The sequence below is a fragment of the Lethenteron reissneri genome, chromosome 31, assembly GCF_015708825.2.
Source record: "Lethenteron reissneri isolate LAM-NWPU_2019-01 chromosome 31, ASM1570882v1, whole genome shotgun sequence".
Taxonomy (NCBI): Eukaryota; Metazoa; Chordata; class Hyperoartia; order Petromyzontiformes; family Petromyzontidae; genus Lethenteron; species Lethenteron reissneri.
In genome coordinates this window covers 997209-1023694 of record NC_083809.1, presented here as the reverse complement: position 1 = coordinate 1023694, position 26486 = coordinate 997209, and the positions used below count along the sequence as shown (strand labels likewise).

Here is a 26486-nt window from a genome sequence, read left to right as displayed (position 1 = left end):
ACAAATAACAACAGGAATATCCCATCACATCCGTCAGTAACGGGCTCCGTACCGCCTTACAAAGGACGTTCCGGGCAATGGCTCTTCTACAGAGCACATACTATTCCTCTGCACCGTACTGTACTGTATTTTCCATTCCATTTAAGTCCATGACTACCGACCACTTTAAACTGGGCAAGTGGGTTGGCCAGACAGAGGTACATCCATGGATGATTGAATCCATTGCTGTGGAGTTTTAAGCGTTACGCCCTCGTATGCATCCTAGTTTCTGTTATGCCCCCCACCTCCCCGACACCTTCAGCAATCAGCACTGACCAGGGCGGTGAAGTATGGTCAAATAATCCAGCAGTGGATTGACAAGGTGGGCTGGACACATGCACATTACATACAGGGCCTCGAGGTCTCAACCAAGTAGACACAGTCACACAAAACAGAGCATGCTGCAGACAGCACGCACCCGTCGTTCGCACCCAGAGGGCACAATATCCTCACCACATGAATTTCGATTTAAAGCTTTCGTGACTGCAGGGATTCATCTTATTGGTTCTTTCGGTAAAGTCACGTAGGAAATAATAAAATAATAAAAATGAAACATTATAAAATAATTCTCACGACATTTCGGCCACAACGCAAGCAGCCGTCCTCAGGTGGAGAGCAAGTCTGTCTGCTTGCGTTGTGGCCGAAACGTCGTGAGAATTATTTTATTATATTTTATTTTTATTATTTTATTATTTCCATTCTACGTGACTTTACCGAAAAAACCAAGAAGTATTGGGGTGTGTGGGCAGGAGATCTGGATTTGGGTTGGCAGTGGGGGGAGGGGGCAGAGGATGAGGAGTTGTTCTCGTGGGGGACTGCCCCCCTCGATGATGAACCCCACCTGGCTCCACTTCCATTGCAAAGTGAGCTCCTTTGTGTCGGCTCCGTTCCTGCTGAATCGCGTTCATTGTGGGCAGCCGGGCCCTATTGTTGTCGCTGTTTGCGGATCAAACAGCCGTGAAGCGGTAACTGGGCCGGGCTGTTTGCCAGATTTCGCGGCTGCCAACTTCTCCCCACATTTGTCACATTTCCAGGAAGGTGAATTCGGTGAAAGCGCAGCGGTGGCGATCACGCGGCGCCGAATCTCGAGAGCAGCGCCCGCCGTGCGGTGCAGAGCTTGACACGTGGCTGCTGCTGGCTCCGTGGAGGCCCAACTCAAGATACCCTGGCGTTGTCGCGCCACACCTCCAACTGATTTTGTTAGGTTTTACCAAAGCCAGATTTTTTTTACGCAGATCGTAACAACTAATCTCTTTGGAAATCCTCCGGATGACTTTGTTAAAGGCTGGCAGGCATCGCTTGATATGAACGAATATTTTTGGGTTGTAGGTCGCACATATATTACTTTTGATGATCATCATCAGCCATGGTCAAGACACTGCTGGATGAAGGCCTCCCCAAGTCTCCGTCGATCCCGTGATGGCAGCTGTACAGGCCCAATAACAAGCTCCATAGAGATCAGGGATTGGCTCAGCGTGGACTCACAGACCGAGCGAGTCCAGTGACCCACTTACACGCCTCAAAGTCTGCACCGCGTGCTTAGTTATTATCACAGCCTGCAGTGGGACTAGCCTCGCTGTCAATAAACACGAGTTAATGATTGAATGAATAAACCATTAAAACACACAGACACAAAACACAGACTCCACACGCGCCATACTTGGATACATCTTCAGCCTACACAGCAGACGATCGCGGTGATGTGGTCAGGAACGCCTGGTCGCCTGTCTCTCCAGTGCGGATGTTACACATTGCACCGGGTACTTATTTAAGGCTCAGTCTACTAAAGAGAGGTCCATTGCTAATTCAGCTGTTTAGTAATGTAAGCAGTGGCCCGGAATCTGGCCCAAGTCGCAGCATGCCAAAATAAAGTGGAAGACCGTAGTTGTGTCCGTGGATAAAGTTTGACATTCGATACAGACGCCTGTACCGTGTTTCCAGCTGAATTGAGTTTATTGGGGGTTTTAAGGAGTGGTGAAAACGTTTGCAGACGCCAACTACAACCTGCGATTCATCACTTCACTTTTGACGGAAATGTATTTTTCAGAAACAATAACGAATGAGCACATCTTGTTCTTTCACGTGCAGGTATTTTTGGATTTGAGAGCTGTATTGAATCAAGCGAGCCATCAAGGCACCAATGACTCCACGGCTTCTGTTCATGAGACTTGTCTGACAAATGGTCATGAGCACAATCATCAACTGACACATTTTATAAATCAGTGGCATTGACCGAAAATGTAATATTCCACTGCTTTATTGCTTCTTCAGCAAACATTACACATAAAATGTACACCAACCTAAATGAATGCCAACACAGGTCAACATAATTAGCATTAAAGGAAAAGAGCTAATGCCTTACCATCGGTATGCCCTCGACAGCATCTCTATGTACGCAATAGTTTGACACAAAATAAACCAGATAATATTTTCTAAGTGAGTGAAGTTTAAATGTAATCATTTAATTGTTCAGCAATGTACAGTGATTTAAAAAATAAAACTCTATCAGCTGTAAGAGGTGTAATTTTGGAAAGAACCGACACGTGCTCATGTGCTTTAAACATTATAAACATTGTACAAAAAAATCCCCACACAGAGAGTAGACAACTTATCGGGGCCTGCAGCATTACAATTCGCAAGGTACAAGGTTTCACAGTATAGCGTACTCCTGTAGGCCATAAGCTTGTGTGAGCCAACGGTCCAACACGTATGAGCAAAACAAAATCGACACGCGAGAAATGTCACGCCGATGGGAATTTTAAGAGACAAAAGTGGTGGAATTGTTGCTGGGTACATTCGTGTTCACTGCAAGAGCCATGGGGATACTTGAGCAATTGCCTCTCCTCGGAGCTCGGGGAGTGGCACGCGGTGATAAGGGCATCCCAAAATACTTGCACCGTCGCTCGATACAGGACACACTATTTCCAGAAAGCTTAGGACGGCTTTCCTTTATTAACACACGGAATTTGCCAGCAAAGTTAAGTTCTAAAGTGCATTTTTCAATGAGGGCTTCGGAATTCATACTCTTGGACTTCGCACTATTCGTTGCCTCGTGCTAAGGGGGGCTTCTGTGTTGGCGAAACGTTTGCCTGTCCTGGTTGGTGCAATGGACGTTCGGCATCTACGCGTTTCTGTGGTTGGTGAAAGGAAGCTGCCATTTGGCCTTTCTTTGTCTGAGTCGAATCTTTATTCATCTAAATTAGCGTTTTAGCCAAACAATTATGAACGTGATGTGAATCCATGTATTTAAGTATCAACGAGCGTATGCGTTAAATGAAATATGATTGTTTAAACTAAAATAATAGTTATTGTACAGCATAATGGTGGAGTTAAATGTTGACGTACTATGCTGCAACACTTCTAAAACCAACGAATCTTTATTCATCTAAATTAGCGTTTTAGCCAAACAATTATGAACGTGATGTGAATCCATGTATTTAAGTATCAACGAGCGTATGCGTTAAATGAAATATGATTGTTTAAACTAAAATAATAGTTATTGTACAGCATAATGGTGGAGTTAAATGTTGACGTACTATGCTGCAACACTTCTAAAACCAACGACAGCATTTTTTTGTTTTTCTCAAAAACATACATTATATTCCATTATACAGAGCCTTGCCTCTAAGCTGCACTTTGATATCAGTATGAAATTACAATCTGTAAAGTGGCTTTTCTCGTACCAATATTTACACAAAATATTTATGTACAGTACACTATAAACTCGGTAGATAAACTTCTCGGTGTCCTGCACTTTTAGAAAAAGACTAAAACACCAAACATAAACGAGACGGCAAAATCATTACAATGCGCTGGGATGGCCAGCAAGTGGATGTTTTCCAAGGTTGTGAGTTCATGACTGCTCTTCTGTACACACAGATTTTGCAAAGATAAACATTTCTCTTGTTAGCTGCAATTACATTTTTCATACGAAGCAAATATCAGCGAAACACCCTTTCACAATCAAAGACAGTGGTGTTTCCCCCAAAAGTCACCTAACCACAGATGTGGATAACAATGTATAAACCGTATCTATATCAAATAAAAATATACAGTCTTCCATTAAATATATACAAGTGACTAGCTACAACACAAGTTGAGTAATTCTACCAAGAGCAAGACAGTAGTTCATTAGTGTTAATATTGACATCCCCGAAGAGTGTTGAAAGCTGCAGCGCTGTCTTGATTTGAAGCTTGTAGTGCTGTGCTTTTCAGTAGTGAGATAATGCGAAGCGAATCTACACATTGCTTAGTACTACGGAGACCATCATACATACCACATTGTTTTATTGCTTCGGTATATCTAATAGTGTTAAAAAATAAACAATTCAATACGGTATAAAAACACGAAAAATATACAGCTTTTATAGCTTTTTTCCATTACTGTGTGCGATTCATTTGTAATTACCATGCTTTCAAATACATTAAAAATGTTGTGAACGAGTTCCTTTTGGGCCAGATTCACGTTGAGAAGAAACGGATGAAACGCAACTGTGCATTGACAATCGCCCCTATTTGCTGGTCATGGGAGACATCGGTACGTGTTAGCCAAAAAAACTGGCTGAAAGGAAAAGGTTCGGCGAGATGTAAATCCGGTCCCCTGTCGCATCACCGCGTGTCCACGGATTTACCACGGTACGGTGGGTTTTGTGATCTTACTGTGAAGTTATTGAGCCTTTTGCGATGCGCACACCTGTGGCTCGTTGTGTGGATTGGTGACGAACAAGACTGAAACAAAAGAGAACCTTTGGGGGCACGGTCCCCACGTGGTAGTCCCAAGAACCACGAGCACATCTCCTACTTGCAAACAAAACCCGTTTCACCACGACCGCTCCCGCCGATGCCCCTGGCTCCGCCGTGTCACTGGGGGTTAGCGCTTCCCTTTTTTGCAGGTGTCTTAAAAATCCGAGACGCCCTGGACAGGGGGGCGATCATTGACACGATACTCCACGGGGCTTTCTCCACTACAGTCCTCGGCTACTCGAGTCTGCCGGTGCGGCACACCGTGGCGTCGATGTCGCGTCACGCGGAGGGTGTTCCACGGCGCCTCATGTCGCCGCATCCACCGGCGCGCGTCACACCATCGTGTCGGTGTGTCCGCTCCGCACCCCCGTCCCCAGGAGCGGCATCACCGCCAGCAGGTACTCGGGATTGTCCATGGCGGCGGCTACGAGGCCTCCGCCGCCGCCGATGATGCCGTCCACCGACTTCAAGTGGCCGTTGCGCCTGTCCCCGGACGGCGCGCAAATGTACTCGGGGTTGTCGAGCGACGTCTGGCGACACAGCGACGAGTCCTCCAGGTACTCCTGGTTGTCGAAGGCCTGGCTGCTGAACGGCTGCGAGCTGCCGAGGGGCCCCAAGCCGGAGTCCGCGTCCGTGTCACTGGACCGCGGCTCGAGGTACTCGGGGTTCTGGACGGTGTACGGCGCCGCGTGGCCGGCGACACTCGAGGCCGTGTTCACGTACTCGGCGTCCAAGTCATCGGCGGCCTGGTAGTTGATGTACTCGGGGTTGGAGAGTGCGAGCGGGTCCTGCAGCCTGTTGATGGGGTTCATGTACTCTACACAGGGGGTCGGGGGGGGGGGCGATGTGTCAAGGGAGAAAAGTCGTACTCATTAATTAATCACGGACCAACGAACGCATAGTAACTGGACTCTTGCCCTTCAACGTCGTTTAAGCGACACTTTCACACTGAGGGTGGAAGGGTGGCGCAGTGGTAACGCTTGCGCCTCGTAGCAAGGAGGTACTGGGTTGGAATCCTGACTCGGGTGCATTTCTGTGTGGAGTTTGTATGTTCTCACTCTGTTCTGCAAGGGTTTCATCCGGGTTAAAAACATGAAATGTCATTGGTGTTTGTCAAACATTCCAATTTAGCAGGACCCTCCTGAAAAAGTCTTCAGGTTCAGTGTGGCTTTCCTTGATAAGCATTAGTATCTTTATTCCGCACTGATGGTTCGGCAGACGTTACACTAATGACATGTCCAGTGTTGGCAGTTGATAGATCTTGGCGGGCACAAGAGGTGGAGGATTTCCCTTCACCTGCACAGGGTTGTTCTTCTTTCTACATTTAGCCAATTTATATTTGAGTTTATTTCCATTGGGAAACGCCAGGAGAAAACAAACACATGTCACGGGACAACACTTTGCTTGTCTTTGAAAGTGTTGTTGTGTTTTCCCCAAATTGTATCCCAGTTGTGTGGTGCCACGAGACTATCGCCCTGTTAGAGACCGGTCTGCGGAAGGAGACGTCACGGAACTACTATTGAGCTCCATTCAAGTGACCACCTCTGGTCTACACAGTCAGTCGCAATACTTTCCCCACCTGCCCTGCTACTACCTGACAGTCGAACCATTCTTTTTGATTCTCAAGAGCTATAAAATTCGCCAAATTAAATGCAGAACTAAATTTTACGTGATGTTCTTTTTTTATTTGTACAGTCACTGGATATTGGATATAAACTCACTACACCTGAGAAGTCGGTTTTAATATCCGGACAGCTGTCTGGATGTGAACCCAGGACCTCCACAATGACATTGAAGCACTCTCTGTCCTGTGTACCACCCGGTCACCTCAAAGACAACACTTCTAGAAACAATATGCTCTCGTCCCCGCATCTTAAGGGACAGTCCCATCCTAACCCGACTAAAATGTGTTTTCAAAAAGAAAATGCACTGCATGCCGACATGTCAGGAAACTCCGATTAGCATGGTTGGCTACGTACTGTGCGAAAGAAGTTCAACATACATACATGAACTACTTGCTATGCCGCCTACAACTTATACAGGTGGCACCACCTCTATGCCCGACGCCAAGCTCACCGGGATTGTCCAGGTTCTGCGGGCGGCTTTGGAAGTTCAGATCGTCGCCGGTTCCGTCGTCCGTGTCATCGTCACCACCGCCGCCGCCGCCATCGCTCGCGGGCGCCGGTGGCCCCGTGGGGTCGCTGCTGTAGCGGTGCCGCATGCTGTTCTTGTGCAACCTCGGCTGCGGCGCCTTCCCGTCCACGCACGTGCCGCCGATGGGGATCTCCCCCGAGCCGCCGCTGCCGTGGCCACCGGCACCTCCGACGAACACGTCCGCCGCGGAGCCACCGGCGGTGGCGTTGGCACTGCCGCCGGCGCCGCTGCCGGGGTAGTGGGCGTGCGCGCCATCCGACTGGCGCGAGATGCTGCGGCTCAAGAGCGACGGCATGCGCGGGGCCGCGGCGCCGTGCTCGGAGCCGAACTCCGAGTCCGGGTCCGACGTCTGCACCACGGTGGAGGATGATGCACGCAAAAAGACGAGCACGTAAAAAAACATCATGCACGCGCGTAGAGTCTGCAACGCTCCTAAGGAGCGTGCGATTAGCACGGCGCACGAGGCGGCGGTGTGGCCAACGCGATGCCCGGCCACCTTTGCCTTTGCAGAACGCACCACATCACTAGGTACTCATTTAAGGCTGAGTCGACCGGGGAGAGGCCCGGGGACCAGTTCAGAGATCAGTCACCACTCATGTTAGTCGTGGTTGGGAATTGAACTCGGTTAAACAGTTTCGCAGTACTCTGTGCTAACCACTGCGTCACATATGTATGCGTGTGCATTACATACTAAGACAAATATCCCCGTATACCCTAAACAGACTGTTGGGGCAAGTGCTGTTAGCGAACACCTATGAAGGCCGGCACGGCACAAGAGGGGGTGGTGGGTGGCTAGCACCACGCCCGGTCGCCTTTGTCTCCCGAGTGGCAAAGTTTACACACCGCACAGGTACTCATTTGAGGCCGAGTCGACCTAAGGGAGGACCATGATCGGTTCAGATAATTGTCACTTGTGTTGGCCGTGAGCGGGAATCGAACTCAGATCGCTGGGTTTGTAGCGCAACGCGCTACCCGCTCCCCATGACACACACATGATCAAAACGATGTTAACGAGTGCCGGCTTCCTTTGTTTATCAAGCGCTTATATTCACGCAACAATGCACTGGGTTATTTATTTAAGGTTGAGTTGACTTAAAGGAAGCCCAAGCCATGTTCATATTGCAATTGAAATACGAAATGAACCCGTATTTCCAGCCCGACCAATGGCACGACTGCAGAACACACACACAGGACAGTTCAATGCCACAGTTGTTGACAGCATTTTAAAAAAATAATATTCAGGCACTCACCCCAGTAATGCCTTGGCAGGGCAGTGTTGGGGAATTGCTTCCACTCTGTGGGCACAAAGGGCACAAATGACACATCGGTTACGGGATGTCCACATTGCTTGGTAATGTGATGAATTGTCCACCTCCCAACGTGACTCCACTTCGGCCAGGAGGTACACACAGAGCTAAGTTGTACAATGTATTCAGGAGTCATCGTCAGTATTATGTCACGCATTGAGACACACGTAGATGACGCGGTGACACTGTGCTGGAATTGTTATCGACTGACGTCAAATGAAACGAGCGTGTTATCAGTCCCAATCCTGGCCACGCTTGGCCCCCACTCCAGCCCGACCGGGATATCTGGTTTAGTTCCGGTTCAGCAGGGCAAACGGCAGCAGACAGGGTAAAAGCACCTGCATTGTAATGGTCCCACGCTGGCTTGGCTCAAGTATGCCAGTGGAAAAGAGGTTGGAGGGTGCGGGTGGGTGAGATGCGTTGAGCCGCGGTTACCGGGTCGCTGCCTCCCGGCGGCGGCGGGCGGAGGGGGAATGGCGGCGGGGTGAGGTACTCCTCGGCATCCACCATCTGGCTCATGTCGTCCTCCTCCATGAGGCTCTGCAGGAAGCGGCTGTCGTTGGGGCTCGGCAGCTTCATGCGCTCGTCGCCCTGGCGGAGGGGACAAAGTCGCAGAGGTCACTCGAAGGGATCTCGGGACGTAGCTCTGCGACATCTCCTTCCGTGTGCCGTTCTCTCACGGGAAGGGTTTTCTCGCGGCGTGACACCGATAGCACAATTGAGATAAAACTAAGAGACAGAACTGAGGAGTACCTTGGATTAGAGAGCACGTGCAGGCTAGAGACATCATAGTGACCATGAAGCAAGGTTCTGTGAACTTGGCAGGACACGTCGCTCGAAGCAATGACGGCTAGTGGGAGACTAACTACCAAGCGGTGGCCAAAGAACAGAAAGCGCCCAAGTGGACATCCACGGTGGAGAAGGAGTGACGCAATCGGCTCGCGTTGAGGTGCTGGGCCGATTGTTCCATCACGGGATCATGTAGGATGGCGGTCACTTGGGGAGGCCCTCATTCAGCAGCAGATGGACAGAAACCGCTGCACATCAGAATATTTATTTCTATTGGAGGATGTTTACGCATTTTGAAAAATTTACTCTGCAAGAGTCAACACAGGTAGACTCAACAAGGGGGGTGGAAACTTTGTTTGCATATTTTACAACATTCCTAGAGGCATGAGTAGGGAAAAAAAAGTCCACGGTTGATGCAACTCGTGATAACTCAAACGCAGTGTGCAGTAACACACACCACACTGCCACAGCGCAAGCAGTGCGGACCGGCCTGTCTCTCGTGGGTTCACCTGGGGGCGTGTGTCCCCGCATTCTCTTGCGTTGGCTGCTGTGGACTTTTTTTCTCGTGAACGGTATTATGTGTATGTATGCCGAACTTTTTTCGCACCGTACGTAGCCAACCATGCGAATCGGAGGTGCGGGGGAATGACAACAAACTAAACACAAAACAAAATAACTTCTCCAGAATTTGTTCAGAACTGCCAACGCCGATCGTTGTTCCGCACCGCGAGACACTGGCGGGAGCACACGGGGCGTGCTGCCATTTTCTTTCGTTGCTGCCTTAATATACGGCCATTACTTTCTAGTATTTTGAGCTGGTGGTCTAGAATCAGAATCAGAATCTTTATACTGGAGGAATCCGAAGAGCTATAAAGCTCTTTTTCACAGATGTCCAGTCAGGGCGAGTCTGAAAGTTACAACAAACAATACAAAAAATATGATGGGAGTGCAAAGTATAGGAAAGGTAAGAAAATCAGGAAAAAAATAACATTTGTATTTTACCAGGTAAAGCCCACTGAGCTATTTAGCTTATTTTTCAGACGTGACCTGGCCACAAATGATGGCTCAACAATGTGGCTAACATGTGGACTTTTATAGCAGCAAATTCATCTCAACGCTCTCTTTTGAGTCGGTGACCTAGACAAGACTTAAAGCAATGTGGTGGTCACATGACACATGCAGGCAAGGGACGGTGGGAGTCGTCCCTTCCTGCTGTTTGTTAGCGACACTCACATACCGCTTGTTTCCAAGCCTACAAGACGAAGGGGACACACGATGGCGTGATGGCGTGGGGACCCCTCACCTGGATGACGAGGTACCGCGTAGGGTCGCGTGCCATCTTGGAGAATTCCGCGGCGAGTTCCCGGAACTTAGGCCGACTCTCCGCATCGATCATCCAGCCTGGCACGACACAAGCACACGGAGCGTCAAGCGACTGCACGCTGCTACGTTTGTTTTTCACCAGGTGACATGCCCCAGCGGGAGCGCTTTCGCCGCTTGTATCAGAGTTTTGAAGTTATAATCCGACAGGCCACCCTGGTTATTACTATGGATGTATTAGACATATAAAGACGGGAAATTGTTTGCCGGTCGTGGTCCAAAATTGTAAAATGAAAAACCTACAAATTACTAAATTGGGAATAACACAGAGCAACCATTGCCCCCGACTGGTAGACAAATGCCCACTCGCAGGCCAGGCACTGGAGCCACCTTGTGCTCACGGGGGCAGCTGCCACTGGGGATGCCCTTTCAATTGTTTGAAATGAGATGTAAGTCGCTTATCACGTATAAAGTGCTCTGAGATGCCCTGCTGTAAAGGGTACTCTCAAAATGTAATAATTATCATTATAATAATCATCAAATTAGGTTATCTAAAGAAATCTACCTGCTCTTGCGCACTTATTTTCTTTCTATCATTTTGATTCCAATCCGCCTTAAATGCACTGCTCGAGGTACATACACTCTACTGTGTTTTGCAATTTATTTTGTTTAGTACCTAAATCAAACTTCAACACCCAAACCGCCCCCCCCCCATCCCCCTCCCGGACCCCCAACAGCACAGGTTGTGGAAGTGGGAAATATTCTCCAAAGCTGCATCCCAGACAGCTCCAGCTGGAATGGATCCCCGGCGAGACAGGCGAAGCGATCGCGTCAGGCGCCACGTACATTTCACCATGATCATGTAGACGTCGATGGTGCAGATGGGCGGCTGGGTCAGCCGCTCTCCCTTCTCCAGCAGCTCGGGGATGTCCCGCGCCGGGACGCCGTCGTACGGCTTCCCGCCGAACGTCATGAGCTCCCACAGCGTGACCCCTGTGATGCGAGGTGCCGGCAAGGGGGGTGGGGGGGGGAGCGGGGGACAGCGGCGAGGGACGTTACCGACAGAGGTGCTCGAGTTGCGACGTTGTGTCCCATCTCAGAGACGAAGCTGGGTCGGAGCCTGTCCAGTATATGGAGGGGCATGACTACATCGCTGCACATGCAGGCAGAGAGGTGGTCACAACGACATCGCATCGATATACTGCTGCAGAGCTTGAGACTGCCGTCTCTGCTCATATGCATGGGTTTTCTCTGGTGTTCAAATTTTCCTCACAAGCATAACACTAATTACTAAAATTGACCCAACATCTCAATACAGGACCCTCTTGAATAAGAGTCTTGAGACTCGGTGAGGCTCTAAAGGGTAATGAAAGGGCATTATTCGTATACGCTATAAGGGGTGACAATGTGCTACAATCAAGAGAAGGGTCTGCAGTTTGTCTGTCGTCATCAAAGCCAGACGTGACCTCCTGCTCAGCAGGAGGTGCCCGCGGGAAGCCAGGCAGGTGGCTGCGATGAGTACCGTAGCTCCACACGTCACTCTGATGGGTGAAGATCCTCTGCTGAATCGACTCCAATGCGAGCCACTTGATGGGAAGCTGTAGAAATCGAACACAGACAAAACAAGAGCACATGATGCTTCTCATCCAACCAAAACTATTAAAATTTGTTCGAACTTTGAAGTAAAAATTTCATCACTTGTAAGATTTTTGTTCGAAATGCTACGTGGAACTAAGGATGTATATAGCATTATTTGGGGGCACATTGGAATAAATCCTGCAGAATGTTTAACCTGAAGGTTGCCAGATTCATAACAGATATTTGGGTCAGGCCACACATTTGCGGAGCAGACCTGTGTCATCAAAACATTAGAGCAGCTCCGAGTCGATGAGCTGTGGGGATGGGAGTGGGGGGCGGGAGCTCACCTTGCCCCCCTCGGAGTGATACTCGGTCTCGTTGAGGTCCAGCAGCTTGGCGAGCCCAAAGTCGGTGATCTTGACGTGGTTTGGCGCTTTCACGAGCACGTTGCGAGCGGCCAGGTCCCGGTGAACCAGCCTCCGGTCCTCCAGGTAATTCATTCCCTGTCGTTCGTGCGCGGGGAACATTTTCACAAATACTGTTGTCAAAACTCCACTGGTTGGCGCTCCTGGTGGGAACGATGTTGAGATGCGCAGGGTTCTGAGGTTCGGGCACGTGCAGCAGCGCCTCTTGCAAACTAGGTGCTTTTCACGCCCCGGGCCGCGTGCGCACGTGCTTCACTTGCCTTGGCAATCTGCACACACCAGTTGAGCAGGGGCTGGGAGCCGATCTTGTCGGTGTGCTCGCGCACGTAGTCGAGGAGGCAGCCGTACGGCATCAGCTGCGTCACAAGCTGCGTCGTCGAGCTCAGGCAGATGCCCAGCAGGCGCACCAGGTGCTGGTGGTCAATGCTCGCCATCACGTAGGCCTCCTGCACGCGGCAACACCGGCACATGTACGCCCAGAGTTCAACAGCCTGGCTATTGCGGGGCCACTGAATGTGTAATGTGCGCTACTGTAAAAAAAAACATTGCCATTACGGAGCATCATACACGCAACTTGTACAGACCCTTTGTCAATCCACTGCTAGAGGAGTGTCTCCTCAAGCCGTGTGTCCATCCTGAACACAGTTCATTTAGGGTTGATGAAGGTGGGGAGCACAGAAGTACAGTACTCTGTGGTGGGCAGCAGTGGGCAGTTCACCAAAATCCATTGAAAAATGGTGATCTGTGTTAGCTTGGGGGAGCGCTCATAAAAGTTCATTAGAGACAGGTGAAGGCATGTGGGGATGTGACCGTGACATTTCACGAACAGATTCGAGTAGCTGCAGCTGTAACAACGTGTCCTGACACTCACAGGGTAATGTGTTACATTGATTGCAATGTACCAATTTTTTGGAGGGGTGACAAAAGGCAATAATAGATTAAGCAATTTTCCCAAACATTTTTATTTCTTCCTACACGACTTGAACCTGGCAGCCGGAGATTGTGGGTGCAACCAGGCCGTGCTGGGCGCGAGGTGACGTTATCGGCGGCGGTGGAAGGCGTAGTCAACAAGACTTGCGTCGAGCGACGGGCCACGCAAGGGCCCACCCAGGAATGCGATCGTTACTCCGCAAGGTCGGAGCGCGCCAATGGCGTTAGCTCCCGTCTGCCACTCGTGGGCGACCTCACACAGCGCGATGCGAGCGGTGGCGACACAGATGTGGCAAACAAAAAATGTTCGTCCGCCCAAGCTTGAAAATAATAAATACCCCGGGGCCCAAAGCAGTCAACTGTTTACCAGCGAGGATTAATTACGTGGCATGCGGTATCAGATATAAACGAAACTATATGATCATAAATCAGAGCTGTCACTTGCACAGACTGTGCACAGACTGTGCGCACACACGCGCAGACGGGCGCACGCAAGCCAAGGCCGCCGAGCGTTCCGACAGGTAACACAGGTAACAGAGGTAGCACAGGCAACACAGGTGAAGTTCCGATCGTGCTGTAGCCGATGAGATAAACTTCCCCCTGGTGGAAGGCGGTGGGCTGGTGCAATTCAATGCAAGGCCATTACCATTTAAAAAAAGAAAACGTGTTTATCTCAAAGTAGAAAACAGTAAGCAGCTTTTAAACAGAATCAACAGTGCTGCACCTCTGATGATGTAATGGAATCCAACAAATCCTTTGACAGTGTTGGATTTTTTGTACGGGGTGAGGAGGGCAAAGGACAGGGAAAGTGGGGGGGGGGGGGGCGCAATGTGGAGGGGTGGTCGCGTTCCTAGAGCGCGAGTATGGGCAGGAAGAGCAACATGGCCACTCCCGGTGACGATGTTTCAGCCGAGCTTTCAGGATTCGTGCCCCAGGCTTTTGTGGTCGTCGTCGTCGCGCGGTGCCACCGTCCTCGCAGAGACGTTGTGCGTCGCCCGCAGGCAGGTCGCGGTGCCTGTCGCCTCTCCGTTTTTTGTTGTTTTTACTTCACCTGCACGTCTCTCTCCGCGGCACCTCGAGAAAAGTCGCCTCTGTGTTTTAGCCGCAGACTGTGAAATGTAATGTGAACGCATCGGGCCCTATCTCGGCAGCGCGGTCTGGTTTCGCATGACCTCCACTGGCTGCCAGCATGACGCGGTGGCTGCCAGCATGACTTGACCGCCGAGAGGCTGCGGTAGAATTGCCGATGGTTCTCGATGCTGGCGCCGTCGTGTACTCACATCCAAGATCTCCTTATTGGCGCGTGGCGAGGTGTCTTCACGCAAAACCTTGATCGCCACAGGGATCTTCACCGTTTCTCCTTCTGGGGTCCAGATTCCCTTTGGAATAAATTGATTATAGAGAATTATTGACGTAAAGAAGGCAGTAGTGTGGCATCACCTTGCCAATAAACCTCATCTGCTGATTTACTTAGCACTGTAAGAATGGTTTTCAAGCAGCCCATTATTACAAAGCCCACAAATTACATGACATAGATTTTTATGTTATGTAATTTACTGATGAAATTTTATTTACAGTGTGAATCATACGGAATACATTTATACTCAAAATGTCAAAAATAAACATTATTTGTTGAATTTCTTTTGCACTGTATGCAGCCAACCGTGCTAATTGGAGGTGCGGGGGAAGGACAACAAACGAAACACAAAAGCAGTTCTAAAGAAAATCGTTTTCAACACACCGACGACAGAAAACATGCAACAACACTAATAATGAAGAGTGGAAGTTTTAAAATGTGGAATTCTGAATCATAAAATTCAAGATTAAGAAATGGATTACAAAAATAAGGCGCAAGTGAGCATGTCAGCAAGCGAGCTTAAGAGTGATTCATTTGGTTGAATGAATATGTGAGCAAATGTGTCAGCGAGTGAACAAGAGATTGCATGAATGAGTAAACGATTGCGTCAGTGAGAGGGTGAGCGAGCAAAGGAATGAATAATGATTGAGCGAGCAGTGAATAAGCGATTGCGTGAATGAGTAACTTAGTGAAATGTATAGTGAGCGACGAAGCAACCAAGTGACTGAATAAGTGAGCAGAGGAGATAGCGAGTGAGAGAGTGACGTCGTGAGTGCACAGGTGAGTAAGCAAACAAACACTCCGTGAGTGCGAGTGAGCTGGCGAGAGCGAGCTGGCGAGAGTGAGCGAGCGAGCGCTTCAGAAACCGAGCGATGGCGCCGTACTGCACGCACCTTGTAGACGGTGCCGAAGGCGCCCGAGCCGAGCACCTTGCCACGCCGGAGCTCCGTCTCCTTGAGGATGTGCAGCTGCGCCTGGTTTGGGGTCATGCCGCTCGGCGTGAGCGGCTCCAGCTGTGGGGGGACACCGCGGGTGAGCGGCACGCAGAGCGACGGTGGCGGCGTGTCCGTTGGTGTTTGCGGCAGAGCTACGTGACGCACGAATCCCCTCTGTTTATTGCGCGCATGCGCGTAAGTTGAAATTGCAGTAGCTCCTTTGTATTCTGTTGTGGGTTTTTAAACGCATTGCATTTTCTATAGATTGAAATGTTGATAATGATGATTATGATGGTCACATTGAAAATGCAGAGAATTACAAAACTGATGCGAACAATGATAGCTGTTGTAGTGGTGATGGTGATGATGGTGACAAAGATAATAACCACAAAACTATAAAAAAAAAAATTTCCCAAGTAAGGCCCACTGAGCTGTATAGCTCTTTTTCATAAGTGACTTGGCCACAATCGATAGCTCAACGAAGTAACTTATCACGTGGATATTTATAGCAGCCAAATACTCTAAATGCATGCTTCTAAATGTGGAGGGATAGCCGGAGGACCCGGAGAGAAATCCACGCGACCACGGGAAGAGCAACATGCAAACTCCAAATCTACAAGAGGCGTCAGGGTTGGGATCGAACCCATGGCCTCCTGCACACCAGGCGAGGTAGTCAACATCTCTGAGCCACCGTGGCGCCCAAGTCTGTCCTGAACAACGACTGTCGAGTGCCCACCACCATCTCTTGGGAGCCCTCCCTCTCACCCTTCCCTTGTGTCCTCCTCTTCCTCCCCTTCTCCAATCTCCACCCATCCCCTTCCTTTTAACCAATCCCTCTAATCCTCTTCTAACAGCCTGAATGGACCCCTTGCCGTTTTCAAATATCTCTGTCTTCTCCCTTTCAAACCTTCCAACCAACCACCACCATCGAGCAGGCCACGTCACAGCTCTCCTTATGCAGTAACGCCCCCTCGTGGCGGTTATGGTGTTCACGATATCCATGTCACAAAGACACTATCCAAGGATGTCTAACATCCTTACATATGTATGTTGAACTTATTTCGCACCGTATGTAGCCAACCGTGCTAATCGCACTGCTGCTAAGACTGATAGCGGTTGTTGACAAGATGATAATAATGACGACGACGACGACGATGATGGCGACAACGATAACAGCAACGACGAGTGGCTATGAACCTGCGACAGGCACGCTACCTCTCGCTCGATCGCGTATCGCCGCAGCGTTTTCTTGCGCTTCTGGTTGCTGGAGCGCTTGTAGAGCAAAACGCCCAGAGTGAGAACCACCACCATACAGAGGCTCCCCACCACGGCCGCCAGCACGACGGGCGTCTTGCTGCTGCACAGCGTAAAAAACACACGAGCAGGGCGGTCACGCATCATCCCCGCAGAGGCCCGGCCAGTGCCGGATTGTCCTCGTAGCAAAAGTAGCTACACAAATAGCTACTTGTGTAGTAGCTACGGGTCCCGCACTTTCAAGGGCCCCGCACTGAATGCTTTCAAGCTATCAATTCCGGTTCAGTGATTTTGCACTTGCTCTATACTATAGTACTATACTGCCTTCAACTTTGGTGTTGAAGGTTAGCGATTTGTTGTATTATCTGGCTGTATAACAAATGAAAAAATACAATTACTTTACGATGCTAGTAAAAAACTTTGTGTTTTAATATTTGCGTGTGTTTTTTATTGAGGGTCCCTTTATAACATATACTACAGGCCCCGCACTAGTTTAATCCGGCACTGGGCCCGGCCCAACTTCGGAAAAACCAGCTGCCGACCCGCTGGATTGTGCGTCACGCTGTAACAATGTTTCTTTGACTGAAAGCTGAAAATTGGCGGTACAAACAGAGCAACAAAAATAAATCGGTAATGAAGTGGACACGTGGAACATTGATGAGACAGGAGATGTGTTTACCTAGTTGGGCTGCTTGAACTTTCGCTCCATGGAAAAACGCAGTCGACAGGCAAAGGCCCTTTGCACCTGAACCCCCGCGTTTAAAAAGACGCCGCACACACGCACGCACACAAAGGCAAAAGACAGTGGTTACGGTACCTATTTTGACGGGTCGGAATTCCGTTGCAGTCTTCCAAGAGTGGCCCATCGCACCTGGGTGTCAGCGTCCACGTTGGAGGAAGAAGGTTTAACAGCCGGAATTAGACCGTGTGTCGGCCGGGAATTTCAAACTGTGGCACGTTCACATATGCCGGGTGGACGGCATCAATGATAAAAACTTAGCGAAGCTCCGAGCCACAGCGAGCGTGTCGCACCGGTGACGCACGCGTGCATCGGCGCACCGTGCGTCGTTCAGCGAAATCTCCCAACGGTGCGGCACTTCCGCCAAGGAGCCTTACCGAGGGGAGGATAACTTGAGAATGAACGTGCGTTTAGAGTATTTGGCTGTTATAAATTTCCACGTGATAAGCCGCTTCATTGAGCTATCATTTGTGGCCAGATCGTTTCTGAAAGAGAGAGATATAGCTCAGTGGGCCTTACCTGATCAAATAAGAAATTGCTTCGTTTTCAGTTTGACTTGCCTCGAAAGGAAATTCTGGGCATGGCAGGGCATGCTTGAGAAACGCTGATCTAATAATTTCTTCACCGAAAATGCCCCATCTAGTAAATCTGAAGAACTGTGAGGTTTTCTGCGCTCAGGCATAATGAGTCATACTTTGTGAAACAAGAGTGCTTGTTGTATTTATGTTGTTTACGGAAAAAAATCTCACGAGTGAAACTGAGTTTTGCTCAGTATTTTTACAACATTTAGGGAAACAATGCAACACAAACCAAGCCAGCATATAAACGAAAAATTGTCCGAACAGTGAATAATTACGAGCACATGTTTTTTCTCGAGATAAAATGCGAGCAAAAACCACGATGAGGAAAACGCGATTTAAATGACATCCTCAATCCGATTTAGCGACATCTACGCAGCATGTCCACGAGCATTTCACGCAACATCCCTCAACCTCAGCATTTTGGAATTGAAACACCGAAGTGAATATGCCATGAAAGGACGAGCTTTAATTACACGTAATTTGGATCCTGCCCATCGCTGGCCTGCACGCGCACGTGGGCGCCGCGCTGCCGCTCACCCGTGCGTGCAGTTGGGGTGGCACGGCATGCAGGCGTTGTGGGCGTCGGGGAACTTGAAGATGAGAGCTCCGTGCTCCGTGTTCTGACCCGAGGGACACTTGTCCACGCAGTAGGGGCCGTCCTTGAAGTGGCGGCAGCGCGTGCACTTGTCGGACGTCTGCGGCTCGCCATCGAAGGCGCACGCGCACAGACACACGCCGCCCACGTAAGGCCCAAGTGCTGTTAGCGAGCGCTTATTATGGCTGGCATGGCGCACAACGGGATGGCGTGACCAGGACGACTGGTGTGCCTTTGTCTGCCCAGTGATCATTGTTACACATTGTGCCAGTTACTCGTTTAAGGGTGAATCGATCTCGGGGTGGCACAGGGAAAGTTCTGATACCGATTGCTGCTGATGTTACCCTTCACTGGAGATTAAACTCTCGTTGCCAGGTTCATCACGCAGTATGCTAACCACCACCACACCCTCTTGCTCCCCCTCTCTACAAAACCCCACACACACAAGGAAACAACTCATTTAAGGGTGAGTTGAGTTAGGTAAGACCCTGAACAGGGTCAATTAAGACAGCCACTGATGATGTTAATAATGGCTGAGAATCTAACCCAGGTCAACATTGACATACAAAAAACACAGGCACGCAAGAACACAAAAGCTCTCCTGTTAATCCCTAGTCTGATAGGGGGAAATGCTGTTAGCAAGTGCCCATTAAATTACACAAAAGGGGCATTGTATCCAGTCCCACAATTGACGGTCTTTGTCCCAAAAGTGCTCATAACACACCGTGCCAAGTTACTGTATTCGTTTAAGGCTGAGTTGACCTTCAAATGAGCCAGGTTCTGATGCAAAAAGCCACTATCACTGCCCATGACTAGCAACTACTAACAACCACTCCGCAGGAACCCACAAGAAGGCAAAACCCACATCTTCAGCAGTGTGGGTGTGTGAAGCGAAGTGCAATGCTCTGATTGGTGGCGACCTACTGCCGGTGTCGGAGACCTCTCCGACATTAACATAAGCTGCCTCGCCCATCTCTAAACCTTTATAAACAGCCTGCATCAGCAGCTTTCCCCCTCTTTTTTCTCCTGATGACGATTGCTTGTGTTGCGATCGAAACGTCGTGATATTTGTATTATTTTTTATTCACTTTATTTTCAATTGTATTATTTTACTGTTATTATGCTTTCTATCTACGTGACTTTACCGAAAGAACCATCGAATATGAATTTCTGCAGTCATGAAAGTTTAAAGTCAAAATGCATATAAAGAATTGGCTTTTTATCTGTAAATGTCAGAATATATTCAGTCATCTGAACACATGGGAGACGAACACGTGGATTCAAGCTCTCAAATTTACTGCCAAGAAAAGCCAAGTGGGCTTCAGCAGGACAGGTCGCTCGAGTGGATGGATGGCCGGCGGTCAACACAAAGGGGGGAAACAAGCCCTTGCAAAGCCAGGCCAATAGAGAACACCCAACGTCTAACGCAAGTGTGTGTTTGAGAAGGCCGTGTGTGTGTTTATCAACAGGTGACACGGAGTGGAGTTTACACCGACTATTAAAGTTTAGCACACACGGGAAAGCACCACTCGATTCGCGGTGAGGTAGAGCAAATGCGAATGATGACAGCTAAAGGTTCATATTTGCCGACCTGCCCCAAAACCGTCCTCGGAGACAAACGTCGTAGTGATTGTCCTTACCGTGCCCTTGCAGGAAAGCGTCCCGTTGGTGGGCAGACATTCAGAGTGGCAGGGCATGCAGAGCGTCCCGTTGATGAACTCACGCACCTCCCTGCCACACAGACAATGTTTCACACATCCACTACATTATTGTATATATATGTTACAATTACTCAATTGGAATATACAGAGCAATCATCGCCTCCGACCGTAGAAAAACTGGGCCGGGCCCCTTCTGAAAAAGAAGCGCGAGACTCGGTGAGCCTTTTGTGGGTAACCAAACGGAATAATAGTACCCATTGTCACCATTGTCATGAGCATCACCACCATCGATACAATCGTCATCATCACCATTTACATCGCTACCAACATCACCTTCGTAAGACACTCAACCCCAGTGTTGAACGAACGACCTTGAAACTTTGCAACCATATCCTATTTAAGCCAATGACCATGAAACCACCCCATTTATATAATTTCTTAGGCTCATGATACATGCACTTAATTGTAAGCTCAGAATTCGATTATTTATTAGCTGATAAGAAATGCAAATGTCATGTATATGTACCCCTTAGACTAATGAAAAAACAGATGGTACAAACAAGGCAAAAGTATACATTCTTAAATCAGATTGAGACGCCTACTGTAGCAATTCACCATGGCAGGAAGATGGTGTGACTCGTTGTGTACACAGTGACAGGGTGGGTGTGATAATGGTGGTACCATGACTATCTATTGGTAAATCGTGACGGACAGGTTTTTTTTAAGGCAGGACACATGGCCACACGAGGCCTACCACTTGGAAGCGGCCTGCGAACGATATTCATCGGTCACCGCGAGGACCTGAGCCGCACGTCTTCAGAACTGCGAGCCGACTTCATCACCGCGTGGGCGACAGCCAATCAGGCGCAGGCGTCGCATTCGCGTGGCGAAAAGTTTGAGCCCGAATTATAATTCTTGCGCGATCAGTGGACAACGTGAAGGCGTGCGTTATCGTGCTGCCACCTGCCAAAGGTCTTTGAAAAGTACTCTTCGTTTTTTTTTCGGTAAAGTCACGTAGGTAAAAAAATAAATTAAAATTAATAAAAGTAACAATATAAATAAAATAATAAATCACGACGTTTCAGAGGCAACACAAGTCTCCGTCATCAGGTGGGACCGTCACAGTGACATTCGGCCATTGGTAAGGGGAAAAGTTCGCCCACCCCCCGGTGTAGGGGTTAGGGCAACCGATTGGCAGCGGCAAATGTCCTTACCCGTCGTTCTGGTTGCAGGATTCGACGCAGGTGCGGACACGCTTGAAGAGCTTGCACTGCATGCACTGCTCGGGCCCGGGGCCCCAGCAGCCGTCCGGGGAGCACAGCGGGTCACAGGCCTCAGGGCCTGCGCGGCGAGCAAACACCGCACACGTGTGCGGAGACAAAGCTAAATACAAAGATCCCGACTGTTGGAACAAGTGCCCCTGGTGAGCACCTATAAAGGTGAATGTGGCAAACGAGGAGGTGGGTGACCAGCATCAGGCCCGGTCGTTGCCTTTCTTTCCTGAGTGGTGATGTTTACACATTTGGCACCGGGTACTATTGAGGCCAAGTTGACCTAGGGGAGGCCCAGGACTGCCATCAGCGGGAATCTAACTCGTTGGTTACGTAGCACAGAGTGCTCGCTGCTACCCGACCCCGCTCCCCGCACACACAAAAACAAAGGCAAAGATCACCCGTATTGCTGTTAATGAGTGCCTATGAAGGCCGGCATGGCACACGAGGGGGTGGAGATGTTTATACATCACACCAGGTACTCATTTAAGGCTGAGGAGACCTAGGGGAGGCTGAGGACCGGTTCAGATAATAATCACAGGTGTTGGCCGTGTGTGGGAATTGAACTCGTGTAACCGGGTTTGTAGTGCAGCGCACTAACCGCTACACTACCGCTCCCCACTCACACTCGAGCGTACAAGTGCGCACGCTGACAAACACAAACACCCACAAGGGACCGGGTGAGTCAGATGGATCACAACGGCTTCCCCTCCCCGATGCTCTTCCACTTCGCTCACCTCTCCCTGCCCCCCCACCTCCACGCCACCCCCCCCCCCCATTACCCGCTCCCATACTTTGCCGCTATTCCCCTCTTGACCGCCGTGCTCGTGCGTGCCGGCCGCTCACCACAGACGTTACTGGAGGGCACGCCCTCCAGGTCGGCCTTCTGGCGCGGCGAGCGCAGCAGCCGCGTCCAGTTGACGGTGAGGACGTAGCAGAGGCGCGGCATGTTCTGCGCCAGCACACTGCCCTCCGTCACCTCGCTCAGCGCCCTCAGCCCCAGCACCTCGAGGTGGGGCAGGTTCCGCACCAGCACCGAGTACCCAACGCTGGACACCGGGGACGGTGGGGGCGGGGTAGGGGTGGGGTGGGGGCGGGGTGGGGTGGGGGCGGGGGCAGGGGGGCGCGCACAAGTCAACGTTAAGGACACACTTAGCGCGTATTTTAATGCATTGGTTAACATGTAGGATAACACGTAGGTTAACAAGTAGGTGTTCGCAGCCGATACTATGACTGGCGATTGATTTTTGGTGTCGGTCACGTCGGTGATATGGCCAATTTTGCGTCATTAAGACCCTCCGCCACCCAACGCTGCCGAGGAGATGAAACAGCCACGAGGTGTGCAAGTGTTCATGCGCCAATGAGATATCCTCTCCAACTCACCGGTGACCCAATACCATGGCGCTAATCAGCGCATTGTTAAACACTTGTCCAGATGGCACCCTCAGGACTTACACGGTGCTCAATGCGGGTTGGTGTATGTACGCATGTTGAACTTCTTTCGCACCATACGTAGCCAACCGTGCTAATTGAAGGTGAAGGACGAGGGGGGGGGCCGGGGGATACCAGTGGCTATCGCTCGTCACCGGTGCTAGCCGTGGGCGACCTCACGTGCTGCCCGGTTCACAGCGCAGCGCGTTAACAACAGCACGTTAACAACAGCGCAGCGCGTTAACAACAGCACGTTAACAACAGCGCAGCGCGTTAACAACAGCGCCGCCGCTCCCGCCCTTGTGTGTGGCGTGGTAGTAAGGACGGAGGTGCAGCGTGTCTCACCTGCGGATGTTCCTCCCTCGCACGATCTCGAGGTTCTCGAACACGCTCAGGTCGGTCATGTTGGGCGGCCAGGCCTCAATGTGCAAGTACCCTGTCGACAAGACGATTGGAGTCATCGCATCACGCGGCGGGCAGGCGCACGCTCGTACATCACGCACGTGTGGGTGTACGTATCTGTACGTATGTTGAACTCCTTTCGCACCGTACGTAGCCATGCTAATCGGAGGTGCGGGGGAAGGACGACAAACTAAAGATAACGTTGGGTACTCTAAAAATAACGAAAGGGGTTAGCACTTATCATTCACTCAAACGCCACGGCGTCTCGGAGTGACGCGAAGCCTCTGGGTTCCCCGTCATGGCTCCGAAGTCGCTGTGGGGGCCATGAGACTCCAGCGTGCCTCTTACTGAACGACGCAATTCAATCGCGTGTTAACCCAAGGCCCAACACCCTTTAGCGAAAAATCCAGTAAATATCTACCCTCTATGGAAACGTAAACACCTTGCCTGCAGCCTGGTGGAATGTATCTCGTTATGGAACCTTCATCTGCTTCTCTCAGGATTAGGAATTTCCACTGAATTCAGAGAATCCTGAGAATACACCTGAGCACTGGTGATTCATCGCGACTAGCTAAACTCTTCCTACGTGTCACCTCTCGCGAGCGAGCTCTCACCTCTTCACATGGCCTCGGAGCAAACCCAGCGTGGCACAGGTGCCATAGGGATGTCACCATCACCGAGTGGTACACAGCAACTGTTGATGTTGTGTCTGTGTGTGTGTGTGCAGTACAATAGTTTTGTTCTAAATAGCTACCTGTGATCTCCCGCACAGATCTGAACAACTTCAGCTTTTCGGGATGAGCAAGTAGGTCGCTGTAAAAACATAAAAAGCAACAGACACACTGATGCAAACTGACACCCTACACACAAAGACAAAGATCCCCCGTGTAGCCTTAACAGACTGTAGGGGCAAGTGCTGTTAGCGAACACCTATGAAGGACGGAACAGTACACAAGGGGGTGGGTGGCCAGCACCGCATCTGGCCGCCTTTGTCTCCCCAGTGCTGATGATTATACACTGCATCAGGTGCTCATTTAAGGATGAGTAGACTTAGGGAAGATCCAGGAACAGTTTAGACATTTGCCACGGCTGGGAATCAAGCCGAGGACAACGGATTTGTCGTGCAGTGCGACAACAATTATGCTAACAATCCCTATTCTAAAGACAATTATCACAGAAGCGTACACACATGCAATTGGGCAAATAGATAACGGTACACCGGAACCCACTTTGCTTTCGGGAATTCTGTCAAATGAGTACGTGAAAGTGACAGGGTCAGCTTTTGCCATGATGATAACAGGGGCAGCCTTGATAAAGGGAAATCAAGGGCCCTGTCAAGGCTCCATTGCTCATCTCTGGAGACCCACGGAGTTGTCATCCTCCACGTCGTCTGGACGTACGGCCACTCTCCGCTTATCCGCCCTGGGGCGGTTTTATCGTCGATGCTCAGTGACTCAGATGGCATTCGCGGTGACCTTGTCTCCAGCCGCGCTCTTGGCAACATAGCGGCGCATAGTTGACCTTGGTTACTATTAATACTATCATTATTAACCGTCACTCATTAAAACATGTGTCTTGTGCGGAAATACAACATTGTACTGAAGGTGTTTGAGCGTGGGATTACAATGAGACAGAGAGACACACACGTGCATACGCAGGTTACAAGACGTACGAGACATCTTAAAACATCAACTGTTTATAGAAGCGAGTGGGGCTGAGAAGTACACGTTGCTAGAAGGGATGATGACCAGCAGTCAAGAAAACGGGATGGATCGCGTCCGACAGGATGTCAACCGAAGAGACGAGCAATGAAATCAGCTCGGATGGCAACGAGTCGGGTTGGCCTTCATCCAGCAGTGGACTGATCGTGGTTGATGATGACATGAGGCATGCAATTAATGGGGCAGGCACCCCACCTGTCGAGACCCGACTCGAGAAAGACGAGGTTGCCGTTGATGGTCGTGCACTCGCTGAACGTGTCCACGTTTAACGAGCTGACCGATTTCGCGTCCTTCAGATTCCCCGAGCCAATGCCGTGGCAGACTAAAGCACACGCACACACACGCACGCACAAACACATGCACGCACGCACACACACGCACGCACACACGCACGCACACACACACACACGCACACACACACGCACGCACACACACACACGCACAAACACACACACACGCACAAACACACGCGCATGCACGCACATACACACGTGCACACACGCACAAACACACACGCACAAACACCACGCGCATGCACGCACACACGCGCGCCCACACACACACGCACGCACGCACACACACGCACACACGCGCGCCCACACACACGCAGTGTCAGCACTCGGCGGACAATCTTTTCACGCGTCACCTCAAGCCACGTGGGGAATTTGGGCTCTCATGCAAGCCTGCCGGTCAGTCCGTCCGTCCGTCAGAAATAGCCCAACGTCAACAGAAACATTCACGATCCAAGCAGAACTCAAAGCCCATTCCTCGCTCACCCCCAGAGTACAGGTTTTCATATTTATAAACAAATATATCCCCTCTATTCCAAATCATGTCATTACACAATGCACAAATCTCAAAAATGGCAAACATTGTAAAGATGCATTGTGGTTAGGAGTGAAAAATGGAGTTCAGGAAATAAATTGACAACCCTGACCTCATTTTTTTCCTGATCTGATTTTAAATAAACTCAGTTGACTTCGCTAACCAAGCGACAACACGAAATAGTGCATGTAAATAAATACAATGATTTAGCACCAGAATATTGTACTGTCTGGTCTGCAATGCCGCGTAATTCGCCCTCTCTCATTTGTCCTGTCCCACCTCGCATTTTCTGCCCGTTCAGCCTCAAGGAAACATTTGCACTACATTTGCGTGAATCAAAAATATCAAACTTCTTGCGTGCATGATTCAACACACGCATCACGAGCTCCAAACACGAGTTTCAGTCGATGAGCGAGAAATCGTTTCACT

At 50.0% G+C, this 26486-nt stretch overlaps 1 protein-coding gene across 2 annotated transcripts in view; it reads right to left on the bottom strand.

Annotated features, from left to right (window-relative positions):
• Positions 1-2280: 2280 nt before the first annotated feature.
• Positions 2281-26486, bottom strand: part of LOC133349630 (epidermal growth factor receptor-like) — an 89295-nt gene continuing 65089 nt past the window's right edge. Inside the window, exons 9-28 of one of the 2 annotated variants that reach the window (XM_061563228.1) lie at positions 25428-25554; positions 24266-24324; positions 23455-23545; positions 22525-22727; positions 21622-21748; positions 20387-20477; positions 18689-18846; positions 17649-17702; positions 16793-16934; positions 15536-15655; positions 14566-14664; positions 12616-12801; positions 12278-12433; positions 11875-11950; positions 11199-11345; positions 10336-10433; positions 8679-8834; positions 8187-8231; positions 6859-7285; positions 2281-5599 (exon numbers count right to left, since the gene is read on the bottom strand). In XM_061563228.1, coding sequence (XP_061419212.1) covers positions 5115-5599; positions 6859-7285; positions 8187-8231; positions 8679-8834; positions 10336-10433; positions 11199-11345; positions 11875-11950; positions 12278-12433; positions 12616-12801; positions 14566-14664; positions 15536-15655; positions 16793-16934; positions 17649-17702; positions 18689-18846; positions 20387-20477; positions 21622-21748; positions 22525-22727; positions 23455-23545; positions 24266-24324; positions 25428-25554 — 3047 coding nt within the window. In that variant the 3' untranslated portion in view covers positions 2281-5114. Of the gene's footprint in view, positions 5600-6858; positions 7286-8186; positions 8232-8678; positions 8835-10335; positions 10434-11198; positions 11346-11874; positions 11951-12277; positions 12434-12615; positions 12802-14565; positions 14665-15535; positions 15656-16792; positions 16935-17510; positions 17577-17648; positions 17703-18688; positions 18847-20386; positions 20478-21621; positions 21749-22524; positions 22728-23454; positions 23546-24265; positions 24325-25427; positions 25555-26486 lie in introns of both variants that reach the window. The other variant, XM_061563227.1, reaches the window with a different exon arrangement.